General features: G+C 30.2%; 2 protein-coding genes across 4 annotated transcripts in view; one reads left to right on the top strand and one right to left on the bottom strand.

Moving 5' to 3' along the window:
* Nucleotides 1–637: 637 nt before the first annotated feature.
* LOC117176024 (centrosomal protein of 97 kDa) lies at nucleotides 638–20,658 on the top strand. Of its 3 annotated transcripts, none has more exons than XM_033365987.1 (12): nucleotides 638–710; nucleotides 971–1,122; nucleotides 2,724–2,882; nucleotides 2,965–3,066; nucleotides 3,164–3,360; nucleotides 8,650–8,733; nucleotides 8,807–9,102; nucleotides 9,754–9,960; nucleotides 10,077–10,682; nucleotides 12,534–12,663; nucleotides 12,748–12,970; nucleotides 15,648–20,658. In XM_033365987.1, exons 1-12 carry the CDS (start codon nucleotides 698–700, stop codon nucleotides 16,281–16,283), a joined length of 2,805 nt encoding a protein of 934 aa, XP_033221878.1. In that variant the 5' UTR covers nucleotides 638–697; the 3' UTR covers nucleotides 16,284–20,658. The 3 variants fall into 3 exon arrangements, with proteins under 3 accessions (XP_033221878.1, XP_033221880.1, XP_033221879.1); XM_033365989.1 differs by having other exon boundaries at nucleotides 692–710; nucleotides 9,757–9,960; XM_033365988.1 differs by having other exon boundaries at nucleotides 698–710; nucleotides 9,853–9,960.
* Nucleotides 20,659–20,761: 103 nt separating this feature from the next.
* LOC117176025 (peptidyl-prolyl cis-trans isomerase D) overlaps nucleotides 20,762–26,021 on the bottom strand; it is a 6,640-nt gene continuing 1,380 nt past the window's right edge. Inside the window, exons 2-6 of the mRNA XM_033365990.1 lie at nucleotides 22,129–22,266; nucleotides 21,740–22,038; nucleotides 21,432–21,566; nucleotides 21,103–21,357; nucleotides 20,762–21,005 (exon numbers count right to left, since the gene is read on the bottom strand). Of these exons, the coding sequence (XP_033221881.1) occupies nucleotides 20,787–21,005; nucleotides 21,103–21,357; nucleotides 21,432–21,566; nucleotides 21,740–22,038; nucleotides 22,129–22,266 (1,046 nt within the window). The 3' untranslated portion in view covers nucleotides 20,762–20,786. The remainder of the gene's footprint in view (nucleotides 21,006–21,102; nucleotides 21,358–21,431; nucleotides 21,567–21,739; nucleotides 22,039–22,128; nucleotides 22,267–26,021) is intronic.

Below are 26,021 nucleotides of genomic sequence, written 5' to 3'. Positions count from 1 at the left end.
AATTGTTTTTATTTATACACAGTAATTGCTTCTTTCAGTCATTTTGCTTCTTTTAAATTATGTTTAAAAAAGTTTCCAAGTTTTTATTTATTGCACTTTTTATAATTTCAGCATGTCTTTTACCTATTAAATTATATTTTGAATGCTTAGATTTGTATCAATTTTCAAAATGGCAGCTTGCAGGGATCCCAACTTCGTTACCAACATAGAAAATTCTTTGGAAATAAGAAGCATAAAAAGTTAATCTTTATTGATTTAAAACAAAATTAATTAATTATAGTACTTATCCTAACCAAGAAGAGATTCGTGAAGTACTTGATTTATAGAAAATTGTAATAATTATGGAAAATATTCTTGAAGTAGTTTGGAATTGAGTAAAATTTACATTTTATGAACGGTTTCTAAAAAAAATTAATATACTTTAATTGTATCTTCAGTTATTATAAGATTGATCAAATCTGACTGATGAAGAATCTGAAGCCACGAATAAATTGTCAAATCTATAATATTTCCTACATAAAAGTTAGAATCAAGTGTAAATACATATCTCAAAATGTTTTTAATTTGGCGGTATTTTTCTTACGACATTGGCAACATGTATGTCACTCGATCGGTAAGTTTCCTTTCTACGAAATTTCTCACTTTTTCAAGATCGTTGTAGCGTCTACTAGTATTGTGTTCAATAATTGTATTCATCATGGCTTCAACGGGTTAGTTATCAATAAAAGTGACTTTTTATTTATATTCTTCCTTTAAATATAGTGTTTGCTGATTTCTAATCTTCCAAAAGGGACGCAATAAATAGTCTAATATTTTTCCACGCGTGAAATACAGTTTATAACATTTTTGACAGCTCCCAACTGTCTGATCGTTATTCTAAAATTGCTTTTTCCCCTGTCCAGTTGAAGAATTAAATGGACACCAACTTTGAAAAAAGTGCAAGGATCAATGAGTCTCGCTTTTGTTTTAGAGTCTCTCGTTTGCGAAACTCTGGACCTGAGCGGTCAGGGCCTCAAGAAAATTGGCAGGTGTCCGTCGGATGCTGACATTAGTACGTTGATCGTCGACGACAATGAGCTTCAACGACTTGATAATCTTGATTCTTACCATAGAATCACAAAGGTTAGTGAATTTTTGCGTTTTTCTTACTAGACTCGTCTGTGTTTTTTGAATCATAAAAGAGATTGTGCTAGATTCGAAGTAATTTCGGGATCGAATCTATTTGTCAACATTCATGTCGAATTGTTTTGATTCGTTTTGTGACAGTTTATTTGCTTCACTTTTGACATAAGTATGTTTTTTGTTATATTCTAAAATTATTGTCAAGTTTAAAAAATTTTTTTCAAATATTTTAAAAATTTTTGATAGGGTCGATAGGGGGATTAAGAAAAAATTTGGAATGGAACACAAATTAGTAATACTTTTTTTATTACATCGTAAAGATTATCTTTTATTATTTACAGAAAAAGACGATTGTCAATAGTTATTGCTTCAATCATTTGTTTTTAAAGAAACTCATATTCTTTTGGAAAACTCAAATTCGTAATTGTTTTTTTATTTTAAATTTTCCTACATAAAGCACGTTTTATTAATTTTTTTAGGGACGAAGGAAGATACGTTTTTATAATTAAAAATTAGACTCAGGATAAGTGTAATATATATATTTTTTTCTTATTTTCATTGTGAAATACGTAAATCTGTCATCAGTTTTTAGGTCAGTTGGAGAGGTTACTGAACCTCATTTTTGTAATAAATATGTAAAAATATAATAATAATTGGTAAATAAGATTTTCATGTGTATATTCACAGACAAATTATTTTCAAATCAATTTAGAAATCATACAATGTAAAACAATTAAGATTTTCGAAATCACTGAACCTTCATTCTGAATGCGAATTTTATTTTGTTATTTTCTTCATGCTTTTATACGCTTTTGGCAATATTATCTACACGTCTGTTTTTTGAAGCTATTGCTCAATTCTTGTTGCTAAAATTCTGCGCCTAATAAGCTCAAGCCGAAGGCAGAATGTCAATTTTATATGAAGATATTGCAAAAAACATCAAATTGATTTTTTTTTTAATTTTTGAATAATTCTGGAAATAATTAACACTTTTTTAAGTTGTTTGTCCCATTTCAACCTCAAGGGAAAAAAGTCTAAAACTATCTGAACAGTTTATAAAAATACTATTGAGGGTTATATTACTTTTCTGAAACATCAAAGTGTGACGTCTTTTTGCAATATATTTTTATTAAATTGACATTTTGCTTTCATCTTGGGCTTGTTAGACGCAAAGTGTTGTTAACTTTTATTCTAGCATGAGGAAATTATAAGGGCATTATAAGAAGAGTAGATATCATATTAATAGATGCGAAAGTACAATCTTGTAAAACTTAGATTGTGGTGTTTTTTTCTACACGTACTATACTTACCCTTATTAATGTTAAATCTTAAATCGTCGACACTGCCAAAGAGAATTAAAAATATTTCTTCTGTCGAATTTTTGTTGATTAAAGAAGAATACAGTTAAAAGTCGAAATATGATTTACGCAAAATTTGAAACAATATTCTTCTCAATTATTTAAAATATCAATCAAAGTATAATTTTGTAATTTCGTACCGCACTCACGTCTATTGACCTTATTGAAAGTATTGATTTTATTTTATTTGATGACTTTTGGTAAGAGTTATATGAAAGGTTTAATGTTTCACAATATTTTCAGCTTTCTATAGTAAGAAATCAACTACTGCGTATGTATGGTGTTTCTAAACTGCACAATCTTGTCACTCTAAATCTCGCAAACAACGGTATTTTAACAATAGAGGGTATAAAAGACATGATGAACTTGCAAACACTTTGCCTAGCTGGCAACAACATTAAGGTGAATTCATTTTTTCACCTGTTCTACTTTATTACTAACTGTGCTTTTTACTTCTGTTATCTCACAATAAATTTTGTTACAGTCCATCGAACATTTACATACAAATACAAAGTTGGAACATTTGGATTTGTCAGAAAACAGCATTAGTCATGTTTCAGATATCTCATACCTGAGAAATTTAAAGGTATTTAAAAAGATTTGTTTAATTGAAAACAGCTGAATTTCTTTGAAATTTGTGTGTCATTCATTTTAATTCACTGACATCTATTATTACCTTTCAGGAATTTTTTTTGCACAATAATCGCATAATAACGCTGCGTCAGTGTGAAAGATATTTGCCAGCTTCTCTAGAAACTTTCACATTAGCTAATAACAATATAACAGACTTGAATGAAATGTCACATTTGGCGAATCTCACGAACCTCATCAATTTTTCAATCGCAAATAATCCCTGCGTTAGCATGGCAGGTAATGACATGTATCCTTTATTTATAAATTTACTACATTAACGATTATTTGTTAAAATTTATTATTTTAATAATTCTCATATAGAAGTTCGATTTAGTTTCTTAGTCTTGTTGATAACAGCAGCTTATTTAATAGAATTAAGGTAGCATAACAAAAAAGAAACACTTACCATTCAACACTTATTTACGAATACAGTTACGAGTCTTAAGGGACCATACTTAAATCGCGAAACAGCTCCGGTGGGGGGGGGGGCACACAGTTTTGTTATCCTTTGTTACAGTAGGATGGAGCGGGTCCTTCAGTCATCTACTTAATTTTTACAAATTTGCAAAAACTTTCTCCTTTGAAAATTATCTTTTTAGTTATAAATTTTATTATTTGGTTGAATATGTAACAGTTTTCTTATAAAGACATACTTTATGGTTGCATATTCAACTTTTTTGTTAAAAGTTCGTCTTTTTGGATGAAAGTCATCTCTGTAGAATATTCACTTTTTGTTTAAAATGTATATTTTGTTGCTGATAAATCAAATGAAATCTTTTTTGGATAAAAACTTTTCTGAAAATTGGTCTTTTTGATTTAAAACTTAATATCTTTTAGTACAAATATTGCATGTTTCGTGGATAAAAATGCAACTGTTTTGTTGAAAATTCAACTGTTTCCGGAAAAATGTACTTTTTGTTTGAAATTCGTATTTTTGTTTTGAAGACTCAATTGAAATCTTTTTGGATGAAAATTCAACTGGTTTTTGAAAATTTATCTTTTTGATTTAAAAATTCATCTGTTTAAGCAGAACTTTCATCTTGAATAAAAATGCAACTTTTGGTGGAAAATTGAACAATTTTTGTTGAAAAGTTATACTTTTAGTTGAAAATTCTACTGTCTTTTTGAAAATTCAACGATTTTGTGGAAATTGTACTTTTTGTTTAAATTTAATATTTTGGTGAAAAGATAACTGAAATCTTTTCCGGATGAAAATTCCAGAATTAAATTAAGTAAAAAATTCACATGTTTTAAGAAAAATCCCATCTTTCTTGGATAAAAATACAACTGTTTCGTTTAAAATTAAACTATTTAGTTAAAAAGTCATACTTTTTGGTTGCAAATTCTATTGTTTTGCTGATAACGTAAGTATTTCGTAGAAAATTTACTTTCTGTTTAAAATTTATGTTAAGGTGTTGAAAAATGAACTGAAATCTTTTCTGGATGAAAGATCCAGCCTTTTTGGTTACAAAAAAACGTCGTTTTGAATATAAAATCTATTTTTTTTTCGTAGGAACTTATATTTTCTTTGCAAAATTTATATTTTGATCTTGAAAAGTCAACTGAAATCTTTTTTGGATAAAAAAGAACCATTATTGTTTTGAAATTAATAGGAGGCAAAGATTTGGTAGAGAATTCAACGATTTTGTTAAAAGGTCATCCTTTTTTATTGAAAATTTGTCTTTTTGACTTGATTTTTTATCTTTTTGATTTAAAAATAAATCTGTTTTAGTCGAAATTTCATTTTTTTTATGAAAATACAACTTTTTGGTTAAAAATTAGTCTACTTTGCTTGCGTATGCAACTATTTTGTTGAATCAGTTTGTTAAGTAATCTTTTTTTTTACATTCTCATCAAGAGAAGGTATTAGATTCGTGTAAAATTTTACCCCCCCCCCCCCCCCCCCCCCCCCCCCCCCCCCGTTTTTGTCAAATGTCCACGTTTTGAGACCCCCTGATTCCGAAAAGCAGGTTTTTACGAAAATTTCTGTCTGTGTGTGTGTCTGTAGATTTCTAGTTTGTTAACACGATTACTTTCGAAAGATTTGTTAGATTGGATTGGAGTTTGGTCCGGATATTCATAGTATTCAGTCAGACGAATAATTTATCCTAATGACTTTCTTTTATAAAACCCAAATTTACCAGAGTTATCGCATTGACAATATTTCAAAAAAACACACGAAAATCAACATTTTAAGCCAAATAACGCATGATATGAAAAAAAGTCAGGAGAAGAAAAATGTTTCCTTTGCAATGCCCTACAACATTGTTCAGACATCTTTTTGATTTTTCTTAAAAAATTGAAAATTCAAATTTTGACAGAATAAAAAAAGAATGAAAACTAAAAAATTACATTTTGCGGTTAAAATGTGCAAAATAGGTAAAAAGATGACTCAACAAAAATTGAGCATTTCAAAAAGATCTAAAAATTTGTTATATATAACTTTTGGATAGCATGTGCATTTTGTGTTTTAATCGTGAAACACGATATTAACAATAAAAAATCAGCCCGCTGCGTGGGCACATTCTCATCACAACTTATGTTTTTACATTCTCATCAAGAGAAGGTATTAGATTTGTGTAAAATTTGACCCCCTCCCCCCGTCGTTTTTGTCAAATGTCCACGTTTTAAGACTCCCTGAATCCGAAGACAGGTTTTTACGAATGTGTGTCGCTCTGTCTGTGTGTCTGTCTGTAGATTTTTAGTTTGTCAGCACGATAACTTTCGAAAGAATTGACAGATTGGATTGGCCTTTGGTATACTCTTATAGTATCCTAAAATATAGGTCAAGTTCGTCAGCCAACCATTTTGAGTGAAAATGAAAAAAGTGAGCGTATTTTGAAAGTTTTTGAGACCACTTTTTTTAATTCAAAAATTGTCCGTCAAGATGTTCATAGTATGCAATCAGACGAACAATTTATCCTAATGGCTTTTTTTTATAAAACCAAAATTTACCACAGTTACAGCATTTACAAAATTTCAAAAAACACGAAAATTAACGTTTTAAGCACAATAACGCATGATATGAAAAGAAGTCAAGAGAAGAGAAATGTTTCTTTTCCAATGCCCCATAATATTGTTTAAACACGTTTTCGATTTTTCTTAAAAAGTTGAAAATTCACAATTTGATCGTACCATAAATTTTTGAAACCACATTTTTTGAAGATTTCAAAATTCTATGTAAATTATTCATAGTAATCAGAAACTCATACAATTTATCCCTATGACTTTTTTCTGTAAAAACAAAATTATCAGAGTCAGAGCATTTTAAAAATCAAAAAAAAAAAAACTAAAATATACATTTTAGGCCAAACAACGCACGATATGAAAAAAAAGCCACGAAAAGAAAAACGTTGCTTTTTGAAAGCCCTACAAGCTTATGATAATAAATTTTTTAATTTGGTCGAATAGTTAAAAATTCCCAATTTGATTGTACCAAAAATAATGAAAAATCAAAAAATTCCATTTTTTGATCAAACTATGCAAGATAGGAAAATTTCTGTTCGTCCGTCCTAACGGACGCTAATTTGTTTTCTCGTACTATATTTTTTAAAAAAATGTAGTCTAATCGATTGAAGGCTCGAAATTTTTTGAGACTTCTAAAATGACTAAATTTTAATTAATTTTTTTAAACAATTGACTTAATTGTTACTTTTTTGACTGAAATTTGACCTGTTTGACTATTTTAAACCATCATCAACTCAGGTTAAGAACCTTTGAAAAAGGTACGCATGTGTACCGAAACGTCAGGAAGTTTCAAAAGGAGTTCTTTCTATTAAATAAATATCTGAGTTTCGAAGAACATGTTTTTTTGACTCATATTTATTTTTCGATTTGCGATTGGACCGTAAGACATAAATAATTTGAAATCTACGATTTGAAATCAATAAATATCAACGGTCGAAGAAAGGATTGATTTGTTTCATCAAATCATTTTATAAGATAGGAAAAAAATTAATAAGCTAAAATTGCGCTCCCTGGAAAGACCTACAAATTTATAATAAATCATTTTTCGATAGGATGCGTAGATTTTGTTTTTAGTCGTAAAAAAAACATTAAAAATAAAAAATAATTTGTTTTGGACTATAGCTACACAAGCTCCGGAAAAAAATGAGACAAAACTTGTTCATCTGAAAAAGAGCTATAATTTTTAATAGGACACGTAGTTTTTGCTTTGGACGTAAAAATTAACATTAAAAAATATATATTAAATTTTTTTGAAAATGACACAACATACAAACTAAAATTAGCAGACAAAAAATGTTAACCTGAAAAAATCTATTAATTTATTATTAATCACCTTTAGATAGGACGAGTAGATTTTCTTTTAATTGTAAAAAAATAAGATTAAAAATAAAAAAATTAAATTTTTGGAACAAGAACAGAAAAGACGAAAGAGGACACAATATCCTATATATATGTGTAATATATATAATCATGATAAATACAATTTGCTCTTTATTTTCTAATTTTTTAATAAGCAATCCCAGACAGAGTTACATAAAAAATGTATCATATTTAATATAAAAGTGTTGTGTGTAATGTAGAAAAGTTATCATTTTCGACAAATCGAGTGCGAAGCACGAGATACGTGATGAGAATGTGTTCGTTAAAAGGCGAAAGCGCTTTAACAAAAGAGAGTTCAAAATCACAAAATACATAATCGAGCGCGAAGCGCTAGATAAATACGTCATAGAGTTAAACTGCATTGTTAACCATTTTTTTATTAAAAGCTTATGTCTTTAGTTAAAAATGTAATTATTTTACATTTTTCGGTAAAAAAAAAAATCATTTTCTTAGTTTGAAATTTCATTTTTGTTGGGTAACAATGCATCAGTTTCGTGGAAAACTAATTTTTTGTTTAAAAATTCAATTTTTGTAGAAAAAATTCGTCTTTTAGCTTAAAAGTTCAACAGTGTAGATAAACTTTTATTTATTTCTTGAGTGAAAAATCTTTATTTGTTGAAAATTCGTCTTTTTAGTTAATAACAATTTTTTGTATACATTTCTTCTTTTTTGATTTAAATATAAACTATGACACTTTTTTATTGGGAATTTATATTTTTTGGTTGAAAATTCAATTATGGTGTTGAAAATTTAATTATTTTGTTGAAAATTCAAGTACTTCCTTAAGAAGTCATATTTCATAGCAGAAAAGACATTTCATTGTTTAAAATAAACTAATAAACTTGAAGATTTTTATTTTTATCTGAAATACTGTTTTATTCCGATTATAAAAGATTCTATGTTTAAAGTATTACAAGATTAAAATGCTGATATTTGAATGTTAATGTTCAAGGAAAATGAAAATTAATCAAGAAAACACCAGGGAATTTTGAAAATGATGTTCTCGGACACCCTAACACTCCTAGCAATAACTACCCAAAAATTACGTACAGTAAGGGAAACAGAGGGGAGGACGGGCGTAGAGAGGGCCTATAATCCGTTACGTAATTTTAGTATGGCCCCTAAGTAAAGATAGAAAAAAAAGAGAAATCAGATAGATAGTTTCTTTTTCTTAACCAGTAGCCTATAGTGGATTTGATTATCGACCTTTCATAATCAACTGGTGTATGAATCTGAAATCGATCGATGGCTATGCGGTCGATCCCATAGAAAGGTAAGTCATAATTTTTAATTACGATGCCATAAAAAATCTGCCTTTGCTTCTAATTGCGATCGGTTCCATGCAGCCTGAAAGCGGAGTGGCTCTATTCACAAGGACGAGGTCGACAATTCCGGATTGGCGAGCATTCGCTGCTGGCGCAGTATCTCGCCTCAGTTTGTCCTCTTTCGGGTGAGTCCCTCGAAAATGAGACTGACAGAAAGCTTAGGCTTATTTTAAGTAAAGCACAGCACCATCAGATGCAACTGAGCCAACAGAGCGATGCAGGAAGCGTTCACAGCCTTAGCAGCGTTGGAATGAGCCCGTCTCCGGCAACTAGACGTAGACTTAGTCATAACAGAACCAGTTCGCCCAGAAGACCGAGTGAGTCTGAATCAAAGCTAGAGTCAATTTCAATTTTCATGCATATCATTGACTTGAAATTGTATTCACAATTCAAGATGACATTCTTGAGCTTTGAATTTTGAAACATATTTGAGAGAATCTTTCTAAAAATAAGCAAAACTTTACACGACACACTTTCCTGTACAATTTGTTTTCCCTAGTTGCCCCGATGTTAGAGTACTATGAAGATAAATGTTATCAGACACGAAAATTTTGCGACGCAAGGTTCTGCTGTTCACCTTGCAAAGGTACATGTTGTCAAAGCAAAGCCTTATTTCGTAGTATTTTCTTCACAGACAGCCGCTTTTGCCGGCTTCTAGAGCAGTTTAATTTATGGAATGAATCAATTTAGAAGAAAGAGAGTAATCGACAAAGCTGAATAGTTGTTGTGATACTTGGTTTCAGCACATATTTTGTAAAATTAAGGCGCTTCAAAGTTGCTTTAATTTTAAAATATTTTCCGAATTGAATTTTTGCAAAAGTGGTTCTAATTTTCGAATTAGCAAGAGAATTAGCTTAGTTTTGCATGCTTCGGCTAGCATTTCTAGCGCAAACGTATTCCATGCACCTTATATCTAGAGTTATAGAGTCTGTAAAATGTCATTAGTGTTGAAATAGATTCTTTGAAAGTAGGTTCGTCGCGCAATTCGATGAGGATGCAATCACCTGAGCGTATGGCCGCCAGTTATCATACTGAAGCTATGGTTTCATCCTGTCATGCTCTCTTAGGTGGTGATCACGGCCAGGACCAGTTGATGACGCAAAGCCTGGATCCTCATATGTTATCGGGCACACTCAATAAATCTTCGAATGGCTCAACTCTACAAGATGTGGAAGGTATGTTTATCTTTGCCAAAGTCTCGATTTGGGCCCACAAATTCAAAAGAAGCGTTCCCATTTTCCTATAAATATAATGTTTGAGTACCAATCCGAAAAGCTAAACGTTCTTTCAGAAAAATCGAGTCCCCTTCAAGCCGCAACAAAACTCGTACCAGTACCTGAATCTCTGATGAGTCCGGATTTTCGACCACCATCGGGTCTCTGTAGAATTTTACCCATCAAGACTCCACCTAGTAAATTAAGCTCTCAGGGTCAAGTGACAACACCAGCCAAAGTAACTTGTGATACAGCAGACAAACCAGTTCCGACATTGAATACAACGGCCCCGACAAAAACTAATATAAGCGTACTTAAGTCTAATGACAATGTTAAAAGAAATGCACCCAACTGTAGCCCTGGGAAAGCAAACGTCGCCAAGCCTGTCATCACGAATGCCAACGGAAAATGTCCTCAGAGTGTAAAGATAAACAATTATGTACAAAGCAAAACTCTGCCCATGAGGAGAAATGTTAAAAACTCTCCAAATTTAGGAAGGAACAAAGATCTGAAAGCTAAAGTTGTTGGGGACGGCATGAAACAAAGTTCTTTGAAAAAATGCGGAAATGGAGATGGAAGTGTGGCTGTGATTAGCAGCGATGAAGAAAGCGAAGTTTGCCAGGCTAAGCTGAATAGTATTCGGCACAGGGCCGTGCAAAGGCGACAAGAAGACACAAATAAGGGTATTTAAGGGATCATGCATAAACTGCGTTACCAATTTTGGGCAATTTTTGACTCCCTCCTCCTCCTCGTCAACAACTTTTGAATTGTTTGTGACCAACAATTAACAATTAAAATAAAAAAAGTGATTTTCAGAGAAATTTTAAAAATGCCCCTAATTGAATTTTATGTGACAATTATTATGTGTGTTATTGAATTTTTAAACTAAAAAATGTAAATTTTTAACTAAACATGAAACAGTTAAACTTTTCATTATAAAAAAAGGAATTTTCTACCAAATAGTTGAATTTTTACTAATTTATTGAACTTTCAGGACAAAATGATGAATTTTCTATACAAAATAATTGAATTGTCTAATCAAAAATATAAAAATTAGATAGAAAAGTTAATTTTTTTTCAAAAAGACGAGTTTCTAACAAAATACAAGAACTGTCAACCCAGCCGTGGAATTTTAAACTCAACATGATTTTCCCCCAACGAAAAACGAGTTTTTAACAAAATAGTTCAATTTTAACAAAAAGTTACATTTTTACTTAAAAAATAACCATTTAAAAAAAATGGAATAGGTTAATTTTCAATTACCAAAGTAATTTTTCAGCAAAAAATAAGGAATTTTCAACACAGTTTAATTTTCAACCAAAGAGATGAATTTCTAATTAACATTTTGAGTCGTCAATCAAAAAATGAATTTTTAAGATAATAGGTCAACTTTAAAACCTAGTTGTTAAAATTTCAACGAAAAATATGAATTGTTAAATAAAAACATTAATTTTCTACGGAAAAGAACGACTTTTTAACAAAATTGAAGGATTATCAACAAAAAAGTTGAATTTTTAGGAATGAAATTTTTTTATTTTTAAGAAAGTATTTCAATTTTAAAATCTAGTTGTTAAACTTTTAATACCAAAAAGGTGAATTTTTAACAGAATTCAAGAGTTTTCAACAAAAAAGTTGAAGTTTCAACTAAAAAATATACATTTTTAAACTAAAAGAATACTACCAAAAAAGACGAATTTTGAACAAAATTCAAGCATTCTGAACAAAAAAGTTGAATTTTTAAACAAAAAGATTAATTTACTGTAAAAAGATGACATTTAAAAAAATTCAATAGTTCTCAACTAAAACGTTGAAGTTTTAACTAAAAAAGATACATTTTTAAACAAAAAGAATAATTTACTATAAAAAAAAACGAATTCTTAATCAAATCCAAGACTTCTTAAGCAAAAATTTGAATTTTCAACTAAAAACAAAAATTTTTAAATAAAATTGAACAATTTTCCACCATAAAGTGGAATTTTCAACTAAAAGAGATGACTTTTTGAATAAAAAGATTACTGTATTACCAAAAAAGAAGAATTTTTAACAATTCAAGAGTTCTCAACTAAAAAGTTAAAGTTTCTACTAAAAAAGGTAAATTTTTAATCAAACAAGAATAATTTACTACCAAAAAAGACGAATTTGTAATCAAATTCAAGAATTCTCAACCAAAAATTTGATTTTGAACTAAAAGCATAAATTTTTAAACAAAAAAGTTAATTTTCTACAAAAAAATTCATCATCTGGAAGCGTTCTAAAAACGTTATCATATGTACTTCAGATTTTTTTATAAATTCTAAAAGGTTAATTAATATATGTGTTACGTTAATTTTACTGCCTCCCTCCCCACTACCCGTAACCAACCGTTGGACTTTGAGAGCCCCCCCCCCCCCCTGCCTAAAGTAATAACGTAGTTTATGGACGATCCCTAAATTGAAAGCATAAAATATTGATTCACAGATTTTATTCGTGATGTATATATTAAATATGTGTATTATTTCATTCATTTTATCTCTTATATTTTTATTTATTTCCAGAAGATCCAACTGAAAAAGCAGCAGTCTGTATTCAAAGAATGTGGCGAGGGTACCACACGAGGAATTTAAACAAGAAGGTCACCAGCGTGTTGAAAACGATCGAAATGACGAGAACCAACAAGTATATTCAGTAAGTCGAGTCCCCGTTTGCTGCGTAACAGGCAAAACGGCATTTACGCGATGTAACTTCATTCTGTTTTCTGTTTTCTAAAAGGAAACTATCGACTGATATGGAAGCAACGCGAAGTGCACTCGAAAGCGAGCACAAATTACAGTTGCTGCAAATGCAAGCGATCAATGCATTGTGGAAAAAAGTTGTTGCACTTCAACCTCCAAGTGGTCGAGAAAGTGGCACTGCAAATGGAGAAGGAATCTCGAACGCCAACTTCGACGTCGTAACTAACTTGGCCCAGACTTGTAACTTGTTACATAACCAGGTAAGACAAATTCGCTTTTCATATTTTGATCCACGGACGAATGTATTTGCAGAGAGGAATTTATAATTCATTAAACACCTCTTTAAAATATATATATTTTTCAACTTTTAACGATTAATTTCTTCTTATAATCATTAATAAAAAAAAGTGTATAGACAGTAGTAATTAAACAATATGAGCTTTAATTAGACCGACACAAAAAAAAGTTGTCTGCACGAAACAAGTGACTACGCTACCTGTATGGATTTTTAAGCCGCTGAATCCGAATCTGGCCTCGGAATTTCTCGTACGTCTCAGTTTTTCCCTACATGCAGAAAATAGGGACAAATCTAGGGATATTCTGGACGTTATTAGGATAGTACTGGTATTAGTGAAAATAGATACATGGATGTTATATTCTTAATTGTAGCGATTTATAGAGACTTAATTTGTACACAGACATTCTCTAGGGTGCCTTCTGATTCCCCTAGTTCCGGTAATTCTAGGGAATTTGAAGGTCCCACCAAAAAAAGTGTTCTGCATGGGACAAGTGACTGATTTCGCACGCAAAACTGCAAAGGAAATGAGATTTGTTATTTTTCCCGTATAAATCTATATAATCTGAGAAAGGCCTTCAATATCTCTAGAATTAGCCAAGCTAGGGAAAATAGGAGGCATACTGAAGAATTTCTGTGTACAAATTAAGTCTCTACAAGTCGCTACACTAGAAAATTTAATATTGATGTGTCTTTTTTTTGCGCATACTGGTATTATCAAAATAATGTCCAGAATATACCTAGGTATTCCCTTACTTTCTGCATCTAGGGTAAAACTGAGACGTGCACGAGAAATTCCGAGGCCAGATTCGGATTCAGCGGCTCAAAATCCATAAGGATAGCCTAGTAACTTGTCTAGTTCAGACAACTTTTTTGTGGGCCTGTTTTATTTCTTATAAAATTATCACTTTAAAGGAAAGTCCAAGATGTACTTCAAAATTAAAGAATAAACGATTTAATTTATCTAGTTTTATGATACATTATGATACGTTGTACAAGATGCAAATTTTCATTAGTTTAGTGAACAATTTATTCCAAAATGATGCTATCATGATGAGCCTTGACATGATTTAATACAAAGACCCTTGCACTGTCAATTTTCCTTTAGGTTTTGAATCTGAGTAGTTCCCGGAAAATTTCGCAACAAGAAGCAAATACTTTCATGGATCCGTTTTTTAGAATATCCACTTTTTAGGTTATAGAATTGAATTTTTAATCCTTTTTATAAAATATGCATAACAGCATAATAAAAATGATAAAATAAGATTTGTTTTATAAAAGTAAGTTAGTTTTTAATTCATAATTTAATCAACCCCCGTCTTTGTTATTTTTACTACCACCGCTTGGGTCACGCCTGATATACTTTCAAGAAATTTGTTTATTTAGCCATTTGTTAATATTCTTCGATGAATAATCTAGTATAAACTCGATTAGTGCAATGTATCTGGTAAAAATATGTTTTTTATATTTCCAGGTGATATTTCCGAACAATTCTGTAGGTGTTTTTGAAATTTTAGTAAGGAAAAACGTATTCCTTAACTAATTTGCAACATACTTTAAACTAATTTTGACAGAAAAAGTATAAGTTCTATGAAGATTAAATTTGATTAAATTAAAAAAATAGAAGCGGATGAGTATCCTAAACTTTATTTTTTCTCCTACGAGTTTTAAAGTCGCGATGCATCTGCTTCATGATTTTTTGGAAAATATCACTTCAAATATTAGATTTGTCATCGCAAAAAGATAAATAGCTGAATAAGCAATTTGAATTAAATTAAATTGTTATTTCTAAACTAATAGTGAAAAACATTAACTTATTTTTATAAAATGAATCTTATTATATTATTTATATCATGACGATACGCATACCTCAAAAAAAACTAAAAATGAAATAAAAAGGAGATTTTCTAAAAAAACGACTCGATGAAATATTTCGATTCTTGTTGCAAACAACTCAGGAAACTACCCAGATTCAAAACGTGTAACGAAATTTACATTAACAAGTACCTTCGGGGCAAATCATGTTGAGGCTCATCGTGCAAATGTAGTTAAAAATGGTAAATAACCAAATATGAAATCTGAATTTGGAAACAAGAGGCTCTTTATAATAAAATTAAAAAAAATTTTAAAACACTTTTAATTGCAAATATCACATATGCATAAAAATTGTATTAATAATTTTATATTATTTAATTTGAAAATCTTGTAATTGAATGCTCATTTCTAACGAAGTTTAAAATTGTTAAAAATTCTGAACGCTGGGTAGTTTGAATTGTTTAGTTTTTAAATCTTCCAAATTTTTATTTTTTCATTTTGATCTCATCAAATTTTCTAAAATTTTTAACAGTTAAATCAATATTAAATTTATTTGTTAATCTATCCAAGCATTTGGAATGTTACATGACATTTAAATTTCGTAGATTCGAAAGTATCTACGAATCCAGCCTAAAATGAAAAATCAAACCCTAAGTGATTCTAATATTTAAAGAATGTATAATTTTATAGACTTTGATTCCTAATTTATTAAATTTTTTAGGCCATTTTAAAATTTTGAATGTTTTATTCTGAAAAGAATTAGTAATTAAATTAATTAATTAAGTTTTGAAGAAATAATGGAAACATTCGAATGTTTTATATCAAAGGTGCAACAGCTGCAGGACTCAATGACAGAAATAAAGCGTTGCATGATAAGCCAAAAACCACAGATGGTGGATAACGGTGTAAGTACACAAACCGAAATATCCGCGGTTCACACTCCCGCTGGCGAGGAGAACGTTTTCCCATACCATCGACCGAGTAGACCTCAGTCTTTAGCAATTCACCAAACCATCCAGGAAGGAAACGAAAACAAGAGTTTTGCCTCGAATTTAGTTGACAGTGTTTTAAAAAAAGTGTCTCAGTCCACAGACATGACAGACGACGAATGTAATACCGATATTCTTAATTCTAACGATAATCCTGAGGTTTTCAATTCTCACGAAAATCCTGATATGTCAACTAGCTGCGATGAAATCGGTGAATCTCTTCTTAAAAATGACGAAGGTCTAGGCGAAGAGTTCAAAAACGTAATTGAAAACGTGAGAACCGGCGTTGATGGGACTTTCAAAGACATCATTGATGACCCTTCTAGAAAAAGGGACGTTTGCGAAGAAGTTCTTTGCAAAGAATTATTGCAAAGTATGATGGAAACCGAAAAAGACACAAAATGCAACGGTAAAGGGAAGGGAGTCGAACAATTTACCGATGGGTACAAAGCCGAGAATGTCGAAATCAATTAGATTAAAATTAATTAGGTAATTGTTACGTACTCATGCCTTGTTGTAGATATAAGATTAGAGGCGTGAGTTTTTTAATCATGGACACTTTCGAGGAAGCTCACGTCTTTAATGGAATGGTCCAAAAAAATATTTTTTTACTTTGATCGATTACTTTCTGAGAAAATAAAATCTAGTTCTTTTAAGATTAATCAAGTATTAGAGTTTGTTTTGTTATTAAATTACAAATATTAGACATACGAGAGTTCACATTTATCAAACTATTTTTTTGGACCAACCTAGTCTTTTTATAAAAACTCGCTGGGAAAAATTACTGTGCGATGCTTAACCAAAAACACTCAATGTAAATATAAGAGAGATGCGAAAGCTTTATTAAAGGTATCTTTAAGATTCTCATAGGTTTTACGACGAAAGAATTCTTTCCAGTACATCAGTATTTTTGTTGCAATTTTTAAAGGCACTATTGTTATTCGCCATTGAAAGCGCATGAATTTAGCAAAGCTTCGCTCTAGTTTTAAAATTTTGAATTAAAAATCGAACACATGTTTTTAGTTTTTGAAAGTCTATCCGTCCGACTGGTTAAGAACAGTAAAGAAACTTCAAAATGAAAATATATATCTGGATTAATGTCGTATTTTTGTTATCTGGACTCTACGAAAAATTCGGTGCTTCGAAAATTTCGTTATGCGTTTCTTTGTCATTAGAATTACTCAGCTTATAGAATTAAAAATTTCTAGTCAATACTTAATCCTCACTTATTGAAAGAAGAAACTTAAGTGCGTTATAGTGTTGTAATTAAGTTGAGCTTTAAGAAAAGTCTCGTGGAAATGAGTACGTAATTTATTTATTAATTTCCGAGAATATGTGATAAACGTAGTTGATATTGGTAGTTATCTGGCGTACTAACAGTACATTCCATTTGAATATTCCAAGTTGCACAAAAATCTGATTGGTTAAATTTCATTTGTTGGAGATATTTTCTTGGATTTATTGCGATGATCTCAAATTTGAATTTCTGCACAATGGCTAACTGCGGGTGTATGCGCAAATTACGTAGGGTAAATTTCCATCATTAGGGATGTAATTGACGTCTTTTAAACACATACGTAATTGGTGCATTACTCTTTAGTACTTTTTGTACAGGTAAATTACTCAAAATGTATTGTTAACAAACTTTTTATCTAGACGTCTTGTTAATTTTTTTTTATTAGTACCTGTAAAAGTACACCTATTTATTTCATTTATATTGGTCATATTGTACTCGTTTTTGCACCAATTTACCTTTTGGATTTACCATTTTTGGGTATACAAATAAAAATTTCAATATAAATAAACTTTTTTATTATATCGAAGACACGCAGGTGTACCTCTGTAAAACTAAGTCAAACCTAAAAAATTACTATGGACGCGTTCGGTTTGCCTTTATAAACAAAAAAATGAGATAATCATATCAGGCAGAATTAAATTTTTTGCGTTTGGGAAAACTTATAATTTATAAATTTAAGGTAAGGGAACCTAATAAAAGGAAATCTTCCATACAAAATACCCAGTTTATTAACAAATATAATCGATTATGTTTCGAAAATGTAGGCGATTTGCTTCATCAAGTAGATCTTAAATAGTTTGGAAAGATAAGATACAATTCTTAATGTGTGAGTTCTATGCTCGTAAACAAGAAAACCTGAAGTTGAAGCTTGGACTCGAAAAAGGCTGATTCGATTCCAAAAGTTAACGTGGCTACAAAATGTAGGTAATCACACGGACAGACACCAAAAAAGCTTTACCATTTTTGGAGTCTGTGAGTGCCGAAACGTTAAGCTCCATTAAAAAATAGAGATCAATAATGAGAACGATTCCATTACACTCTTATGAATGAGAATGTAAAAAAGCATGATATATTATCGGTTCTTGGACTTTTCTAAAGAGCTGTTTGAAAAAGGTTTTCCAGAACTTTATTCCAGAAAACCTTCTTACCGGGTGGTCCAATCATATCTCGGCATATAAATGGGATATCCGGAGATATCAGACAAGAAAATAGAAAAATATTGATATGGAGAAACAGAGGATTGTCTTGGCTGGAAAATAAGGAATAGTGAATAATTTATTTCTTATTTTATTTTAATATTTTGGAAACTGATCGCCAAAATTTCCTTAGATTTAATGTATAACTATTTTTAATCATATACAAAATGTGTAATTACCCTCACAGATATAGGATATCCCATTTTATCCCAGGGATAAACTGTGGTTATCATCCTGCAAGGCGGAACTTTGGATACCCCAGGATATCCGGGATATTTTAATGTTCTAGGTAGAATATATACAAAATTTTAATATCCTACTTGGGATATTTGAATATTCCAGAAACATCTCATAGACCTCACAGATATCCTGGGGATATCACAGTTCCCGCCTTCAAGGATATCGCGGTGTGAGGGTACATAAGTTCTATAATTTAAAAAAAATAATAAGAAGCTATAATTATCTGAATTATATCAATTTAAAAAAATAAATCTGTGAGTTTTACTTTTCAACTAACGAACCAGAATAATTACCATGTTTACATATGAAGAAAAAGTATCATCTTGTTGAAAAAAGCAAGTATTTTCAACGCAGTAATATACTTTGCAAACAAATAATTCATGATATTACCTTTTTGTTAAATTCATTTTTTTATAATTAATAACTTAACGCGCTATTACACAATATACAAAGGCAGGCTTTTTTGTACCGTGCATCATTAGATTAAAAAGTCAAAGTTTTAAAACTTGGGTAAAGTTTTGTGCTACTGGATATTAGTTTATGGAAGAACAATTTGGTAATTTCGTCAAAATTTTGTTATTTGGCCTGGATCATATGGAAATCTTTCTTACGAATGTAATTTTTTTGCACTCATCTATAATTATCATTTTCCTATTTTTCACTTATTGTCACAAAAATATCAATATATTATAAAAAATATATCAATCCTTAGGGTCCCGAATATTTATTGAATATAATTTTTCTAGAATTAATTTTTGTTTAATTTGATATAACCGGGATATCTATTGAACATTCAAATGTCACATGTGGGATATGTATTTCAATATCACCCTTGAGACATTTAAATATCCTAGAAACTTACCATAGACCCATATTATATATAATCAATTTTATTTTACATAAACATCTACAAATCGCTCACGGTGAGCCTCAACCAACTTTGACCGAAAAATCCTTCAAGTTATATTATATTTATTGGGTACTGTTTAATGTTGGCATAAAATTACTTTTAAAAACAAGTTCCCAATACGTTTTTTTCAACATTTGAAGCTTTTATTATTGTATTAATTGTTTTTTAAATCATTCCAGTATCATTTAATTACAACCTGAGGTGAAACGGGGATTAAGAAAATTTTTCAACCAATTTTGCTGTAATAAAAGTTTTTATTTTCAAATATATAAAAACCCCTGTATATTATAGTTCTCATTTTGGAACATAATTTTATAATATTTTTTCACTCATCTTTTAAGGAAAAAGAAGCCTATTATATTGAAAATCCAGAATAAAATAAATATAAAAATACAAATTGTTTTTTGAAGAACATCATCTGCGTAGAATTTTCTGCAAAAAAAAAGTACAGTAATAGACTGTTTTGTCTTTATACTTAATTTTCATAAATCACTGAGTAACATTTTTTTTTAAATAATCAAACATTTTAATTTAAAAAAAAGCACTCCGACGATTTTTTTGGTGCAAAATATGCGCATACTATGTACAAATGCTATTTCGCAAAAAAACTTTTCCCAATATATTTTTCAAGTTAAAAGTAGTTGAAGCTCACCGTGCGCTTTCTCTAATAATAAATATTGTTACGATACTGTTTAACCAGACTTCTTGTTAATTTCTTTTATTAGAATCTGTAATATACACTTCATCACAAACTCATCTTTTGGGATTACCATTTTTGTGTATACAAATTTCATTCGAGCACATTTAACAATAAAAATAAAATGTTGCTACTTTGGAAACATCCATTTTCACACGAAAAATTACATATAACAAACACCTAGTTCCAAACAATAAGTGATTTGATTAAGCCACTTTCTCAGTTTTTCTCTTTTCTTTTTGTTCATAAAAGAACACATAATAGGTCCATAGCTCGATTTAGTTTTACAGAAGTATACCTGTTGGAAAATTTGTACTGTATATGCTACTTGTTACATTTACACATTTTTTTATTCAGATATAAAATATGAATCAGGGAGATAGTGACTGAGTATAAAAATAAAGACTTTTCCTCGTAAATGTATAGTTGTTTGTAAACCTCTTTTTTTAATCAGCGCTTTGCGCATAAATGTAGATTCTGAACCGACATTGTAAATAAATTGGATCTTTAGAAAAATCGTCAATTTGAGCATTCAATGGTAGAGTGAGCTTAAAATTGCGTTCCTCTTCGCTTTTTCATGATGTAAAGAGACTCTTGCAACGTCACTGAATGCTTCATTATGTACAATAGTTTTTTTTCACGAAAACATCCTTTTGCAAGCAGCTTTCTCTACTGCTAAGTACGAAGTCATTACTCGTTTCACTTTATCTATTTCCCGCAATATGTCTTTGTTGTTGGGACATTCTTGGTTTGCTTTTGTGAGATCTGTAAGGCATAATTCATGTTCGTTTAGTCCCAGGTGAGCCTGACCTCTTCTGAATAGAGCTTTACTGTTATTTTCGTCGACTGCTAAGACCTATGATTAGAAGAAAAATGATTATTTTATATTTGTCCAGGTAAGTATTTGATTCAAAGAGAGAAGTAAACTTTAACTTTGGGATTCAGATTTTCACCTGATTGCAGATTTCCAGCGCATCCCTGTACTTGTATTCTTTCAATTTCACAGCTGTAAGATTCAACTGCAAGGCTATCTTTTGCCTCTTAAAAGATTCGTCCGGCTTATCCGGTAAGTCTTCTAACTTCATTAGCCAATCGTAGTATCTTAAAGCCTTTTTGTACTTTCTAGACGCATTCGAATACATGCCTTTTGAGAAGTGCAAGTTTCCCGAATTTTTAATTTGATTTATTACGTTCTGAACGTATTTATACTGAAAATTTCAGTTCATAAGAAACTTTCTCGTTTTATTATTAATAAGAACTGTAATTCCTTAATATTACTCACAGTAAGTTTATCGACACAAGATTCGTAATACCAATCATCAGGCCAAGGGGTAAATACGTCATTGGTTCCATCATCTTCTTCCAACCCCAAACTCTCTCCTCTTTTTAACTCTCCGCAATCAATAATTGTAACTTTCTGAAAAAAGTGAATAATTTTTATATTGATCTATTCATTCCGCCAAACAAAAGTATTAAAAGTGACCTTTAAAAAAATGCGTAAAATGTAGCAAACCTTGTAGAAAAAAAAAGTCTGAGAAAAAAAACTTTGTTTTGGCCTAAGAAATCTTTTCATTTTTAAATATGAGTTACCTCGTATGGTACATGATTTGTGGTTGGAATTTTTTCTACTTCCATAATGACACCTAGGCCTCTTACAACTTTTCCGAAAACAACGTTTCTATCGTCCAAATGGCGACAGGACATTACAGTGATAACAAATTGTGAACTGTTTGAATGTGGTCGTCCTTCGTTTACCATGCTAACCAGACCCGGAATGATGTGAGGAGTTTTGAGACTCTCATCTTCAAAATGTGGACCATATATACTTTCCCCACCGGTTCCATCGTAATTTATTATGTCGCCGCCTTGGATCATGCATTGTGATACAACTAAAATGAATAATTTAAAAAAAATTAATTTATTGTAAGGTTTCAAAGACTATACAAAAGTTTAAATAAATGCATTAAAAAACATTGTACTCTTATGAAAAATAGATCCTTTGTAACAGAGTTTCTTTCCGTTTATTCCGACTCCTTTCTCTCCAGTACATAGTGCTCGAAAATTTTCAACTGTTCGTGGCGCTAAATTTTGGAAGAGTTCAATGACGACACGTCCCACTAAAAAAATATTATTAAATTTGTTATCTTGTTTTTGTGAAACTATCAAATTAAAAAAATTAAGAAAAGAAATGGAGATAAAGAACAGCCTATCAGCAGGAAAAATCCCCCCCCCCCACACGAAAAAAGCATGATGTAATGTACGAAAAGATAATTTAGTTTAGAAAGGAATATTTAAAAACATAAAATCAAAGAAATTATATATTATAATTTAATCAGCTCATTAGAGATAGTTATATGATAATGGAAAAATAAGGAGAAAATTAAAGAGATAACAAATAGAATCTCAATCTCTTTTACCTATTTTTTTTCGTTATTTTTTATAATCCGACTCTCGGCTTAACCATGGTGTCGGGGATTGCATGTACAAGTAGCTTTGTTGCTAAATCGGAAGTATCGAAACGTAAGCAGTCAGGGCCGTCTGAACAGTTTCCAATTGGAATGCATAATATTGCACAATCTTCGAATGTGAGTACCTGCACACTGTGCCTTTCCGCTACGCTCCTAGTGTTTTTCAGATAAAAGTCACAATCATCTCCCGTCCCGCGCGCTGAGAAACTGCGTGTGACAGCAGTTCTAGGAATTACTAAACTGCGAGTGGCTAAACCGAGAGACGGTGAAGTACGGAGAACCCTCATATATTTCGAGGACTATTTTTAAACATCCTAATCGTTGAACTTTAATATGAAACTACCAGTAAATATGTTTATTTTATACTTAATATTAATTATAACTGTAGATATGAAATTTAAATTAATTATTAAGATACTATTTACAATTTTTCTATATGTGTTAATATTTAATATTTTCGGGAATCTTTTATATAATACATGCTTTTAATTATTTGATCAACAAAACACAGAAATTCCGAGATAAAATTGTTTTCTAATGAAAAATTAATAAAGCTATTAAATGTTTTATTATATTTAGAAAAATCAGCTTTTACCCCACCCCGCATGAGAAGTCGTAATAAGGCAGCCCCCCTCCCCAAGATAACCTACGTAACCTTTCCAAATATTTTTAGTCATCTCGTATTAAATACAATTTAGTAACTTTCTGAGATACCCGAATTACCAAATAATTAAAAATTACTAAAATAAAAAGAAGGATAATGAAAATCATTAGAAATGCAACAAAGAAACTATACAATTAAAACGTTTAGTACAAAAATATAGATAAAAAAGATTGATATTGGTTATGCATTTTTCTAGATTTTTCGATTTTAGAATTTTTCAAAATCTTTTATCGAATCATTGAACTTTATATTTTCAACAATAATTCAGAAGATCGAAACCTTTTGCTAAGGGTTTTAGATATTTTTACTCCCTAAAATATTTCCAATCCCTGTGAATCTTTTGAAATGCCTTGAAATTTGCTGATGCTCTTGAAAGTTCATGCAATTCTTTTAATATACCTTAAAATCGTTCAAATTTTTTGAAATTCCTTGAAATATTTTTAAATATGCTAAAATCTTTTAAATCTTTGGAAATACTGGGAAATGTATGAAAATCTTTTTAAATATTTGAAATTCAGTGAAATCGCTTAATTCTTGTTAATAAATTTTTTAAAAATTTTATTCAAATATATAATAAAATCTTCTGTAATCCCTTGCAATTTTTGAAAGCTCTTGAAAATTCTTTAGAATCTTTTAAAATATCCTAAAAACTTACAGGTCCATGTAATACTTTAAAATCTTATGAAATTATTTAAAACCACATGAAATTATTTCAAATATTTTGATATCTCTTGCAATGTTTTAAAGCTTCTGAAAATCCCTTGATATCTTTTCAAATATCTTACCGTAACCCAATAAAATTAAATAATTTTGCGGATAATAGTAATTTAAAAACCAGTAAAAAGACTTTTTCACGGATATTTTTCTATAGAATGGTTGAAAGAATATCAAAATTCTAATCTAATAAGTAATTACTCAACTTTAAGGTTGTATTATAATTTTGGATACTTGGATTTTGCATCGCGTTGATTTGTTAAAATGTTATGAAACAGTATCAATCTCCCCTTCCCATTTATATAACAGATCGTAAGATTTTCCCGAAGCCCTCTCCCCTCAAAGCTATTATGTAATTTATGGATGGCCCCTTATATAAAACATTCACACCATCCCGATCAAAGGAATGGCCATGTGTGATTTTATATTTAGAGAAAGGAGAATGTTGTATTTCTCTATTTTCCCAAAACTATTTTTTAGTTAATCTCTCCTTATGTCTATGGGGGCCTTTTTGATTCACTTATTATATGTATATTGCGTTGCAGTTTCAACATTGACTTTTTAAATGACATTCTGTTTATGTACATTATGACGCATGCCTTTTCCTAATTGCATGGTTCTGTTACTTTTAATGGGTATTCTATCAATGATCTGTAAACCCTTTTTCCTATAAATGATATGAAAGCCTTTGAAATTTCCCTAAAATATGGGAAAACTAATGTGTTATATCTTTTTAAATCTCTATTAGTCTTTTTGTTGATTAATTATTGTCTTTTCTATTTATGTGGTTTAGGACAAGGAAAAGAATCTGTTGGCAAATTGTTATATTTTTGTAATGAAATTTCTCATGTGACAATTCTTTCATCTGTCAACCATATTTTTTACAATACCAATTTTTTTTTTTATCGAATGATTCAAAAGAAAACTTAGTCTATGTCCTGAAAACGACTTTTTTATAGTGATAATTATACATTCAATACTTTTTATACGTATTAAATATAAAAAATTAGGTTTTCCGTCTTTTGTATTTCTGAAGTGAATTTCAATCTTGGATGTACACCGTTGAAAGCGTTTAGAAGTTTTGCTTACACATAGCTATATAGGTGAGAGAACCAACCCTGTTCGTGTTAAAATTTGTTGTTTATTAAACTTCCCATTAAACTGAAAATAAATTTAGTGTAAAAAAAAATCAATTGTATAATTAAATTGTGTGTATAAGCTCTTAGTGCGTCTTTTTAAATCTGCCCCATTTTTTTCCAACAGCAGACTTTACTTTGTTAAGCGGAATGTTATAGGATACATCGCAATTACATCAAAGGAAGCTAGAATGTTATTGTGACCCCGTGAATATAGCTCTATATGGTTCTATATCTTTAGAATTCCATACAAATCTCTTAAAATCTTTTAAACGAGATTTTACGATCATAAAAGATCTCTTGAAATCTATGAAATTGCTTTACAATTAATTGAAATTTTCGAAATCCCTTTAAATCCCCTTCCATCCTTTAAAATTCATGCAAATAGTCCGGTTTCTCTTACACTGAAATTGTTTGAATTATTATGAAATATTTCAGAATTTTCTAAAATTTCATAAAATCCTTTGCAATTTGCGGAAATCGTTTTGGTAATTCCTTGAAGTCCCTGAAAATACGAAAGACCCGTGGAACTAGATTGGTATCCTTTGGAATCTCGTAAAAACTTATAAATCTGCTTGAAGTTCCTTAAAACCCTGTAAAATCTCTTGAAAATACTTCGGTATCTATTAAACTGAAATCCTTTGACTGCTTTTTAAATATTTCCAAACTTCTTAAAATCTCTCAAATTCCCTTGAAATCTTTTGCAATTCGCGGATATCTTAAATGCTGAAATTGATTTAATCCTTTGAAACTCTAGAAAAGACTTTGAAAATCTCTTTAAATTCCGTGACAATTGTGGGTCCGGATGCAATAAGGGCACATAAAATTTTTTCGTGCGAAAACGAAGTCCCCTGGAGGCTTTAGAAAAAAATTTCGAATTTTAATTTTCA

Source organism: Belonocnema kinseyi, chromosome 7, assembly GCF_010883055.1.
Source record: "Belonocnema kinseyi isolate 2016_QV_RU_SX_M_011 chromosome 7, B_treatae_v1, whole genome shotgun sequence".
Taxonomy (NCBI): domain Eukaryota; kingdom Metazoa; phylum Arthropoda; class Insecta; order Hymenoptera; family Cynipidae; genus Belonocnema; species Belonocnema kinseyi.
The sequence above is the reverse complement of the archived record's forward strand: the minus strand, read 5'-3'. Positions and strand labels throughout refer to the sequence as shown.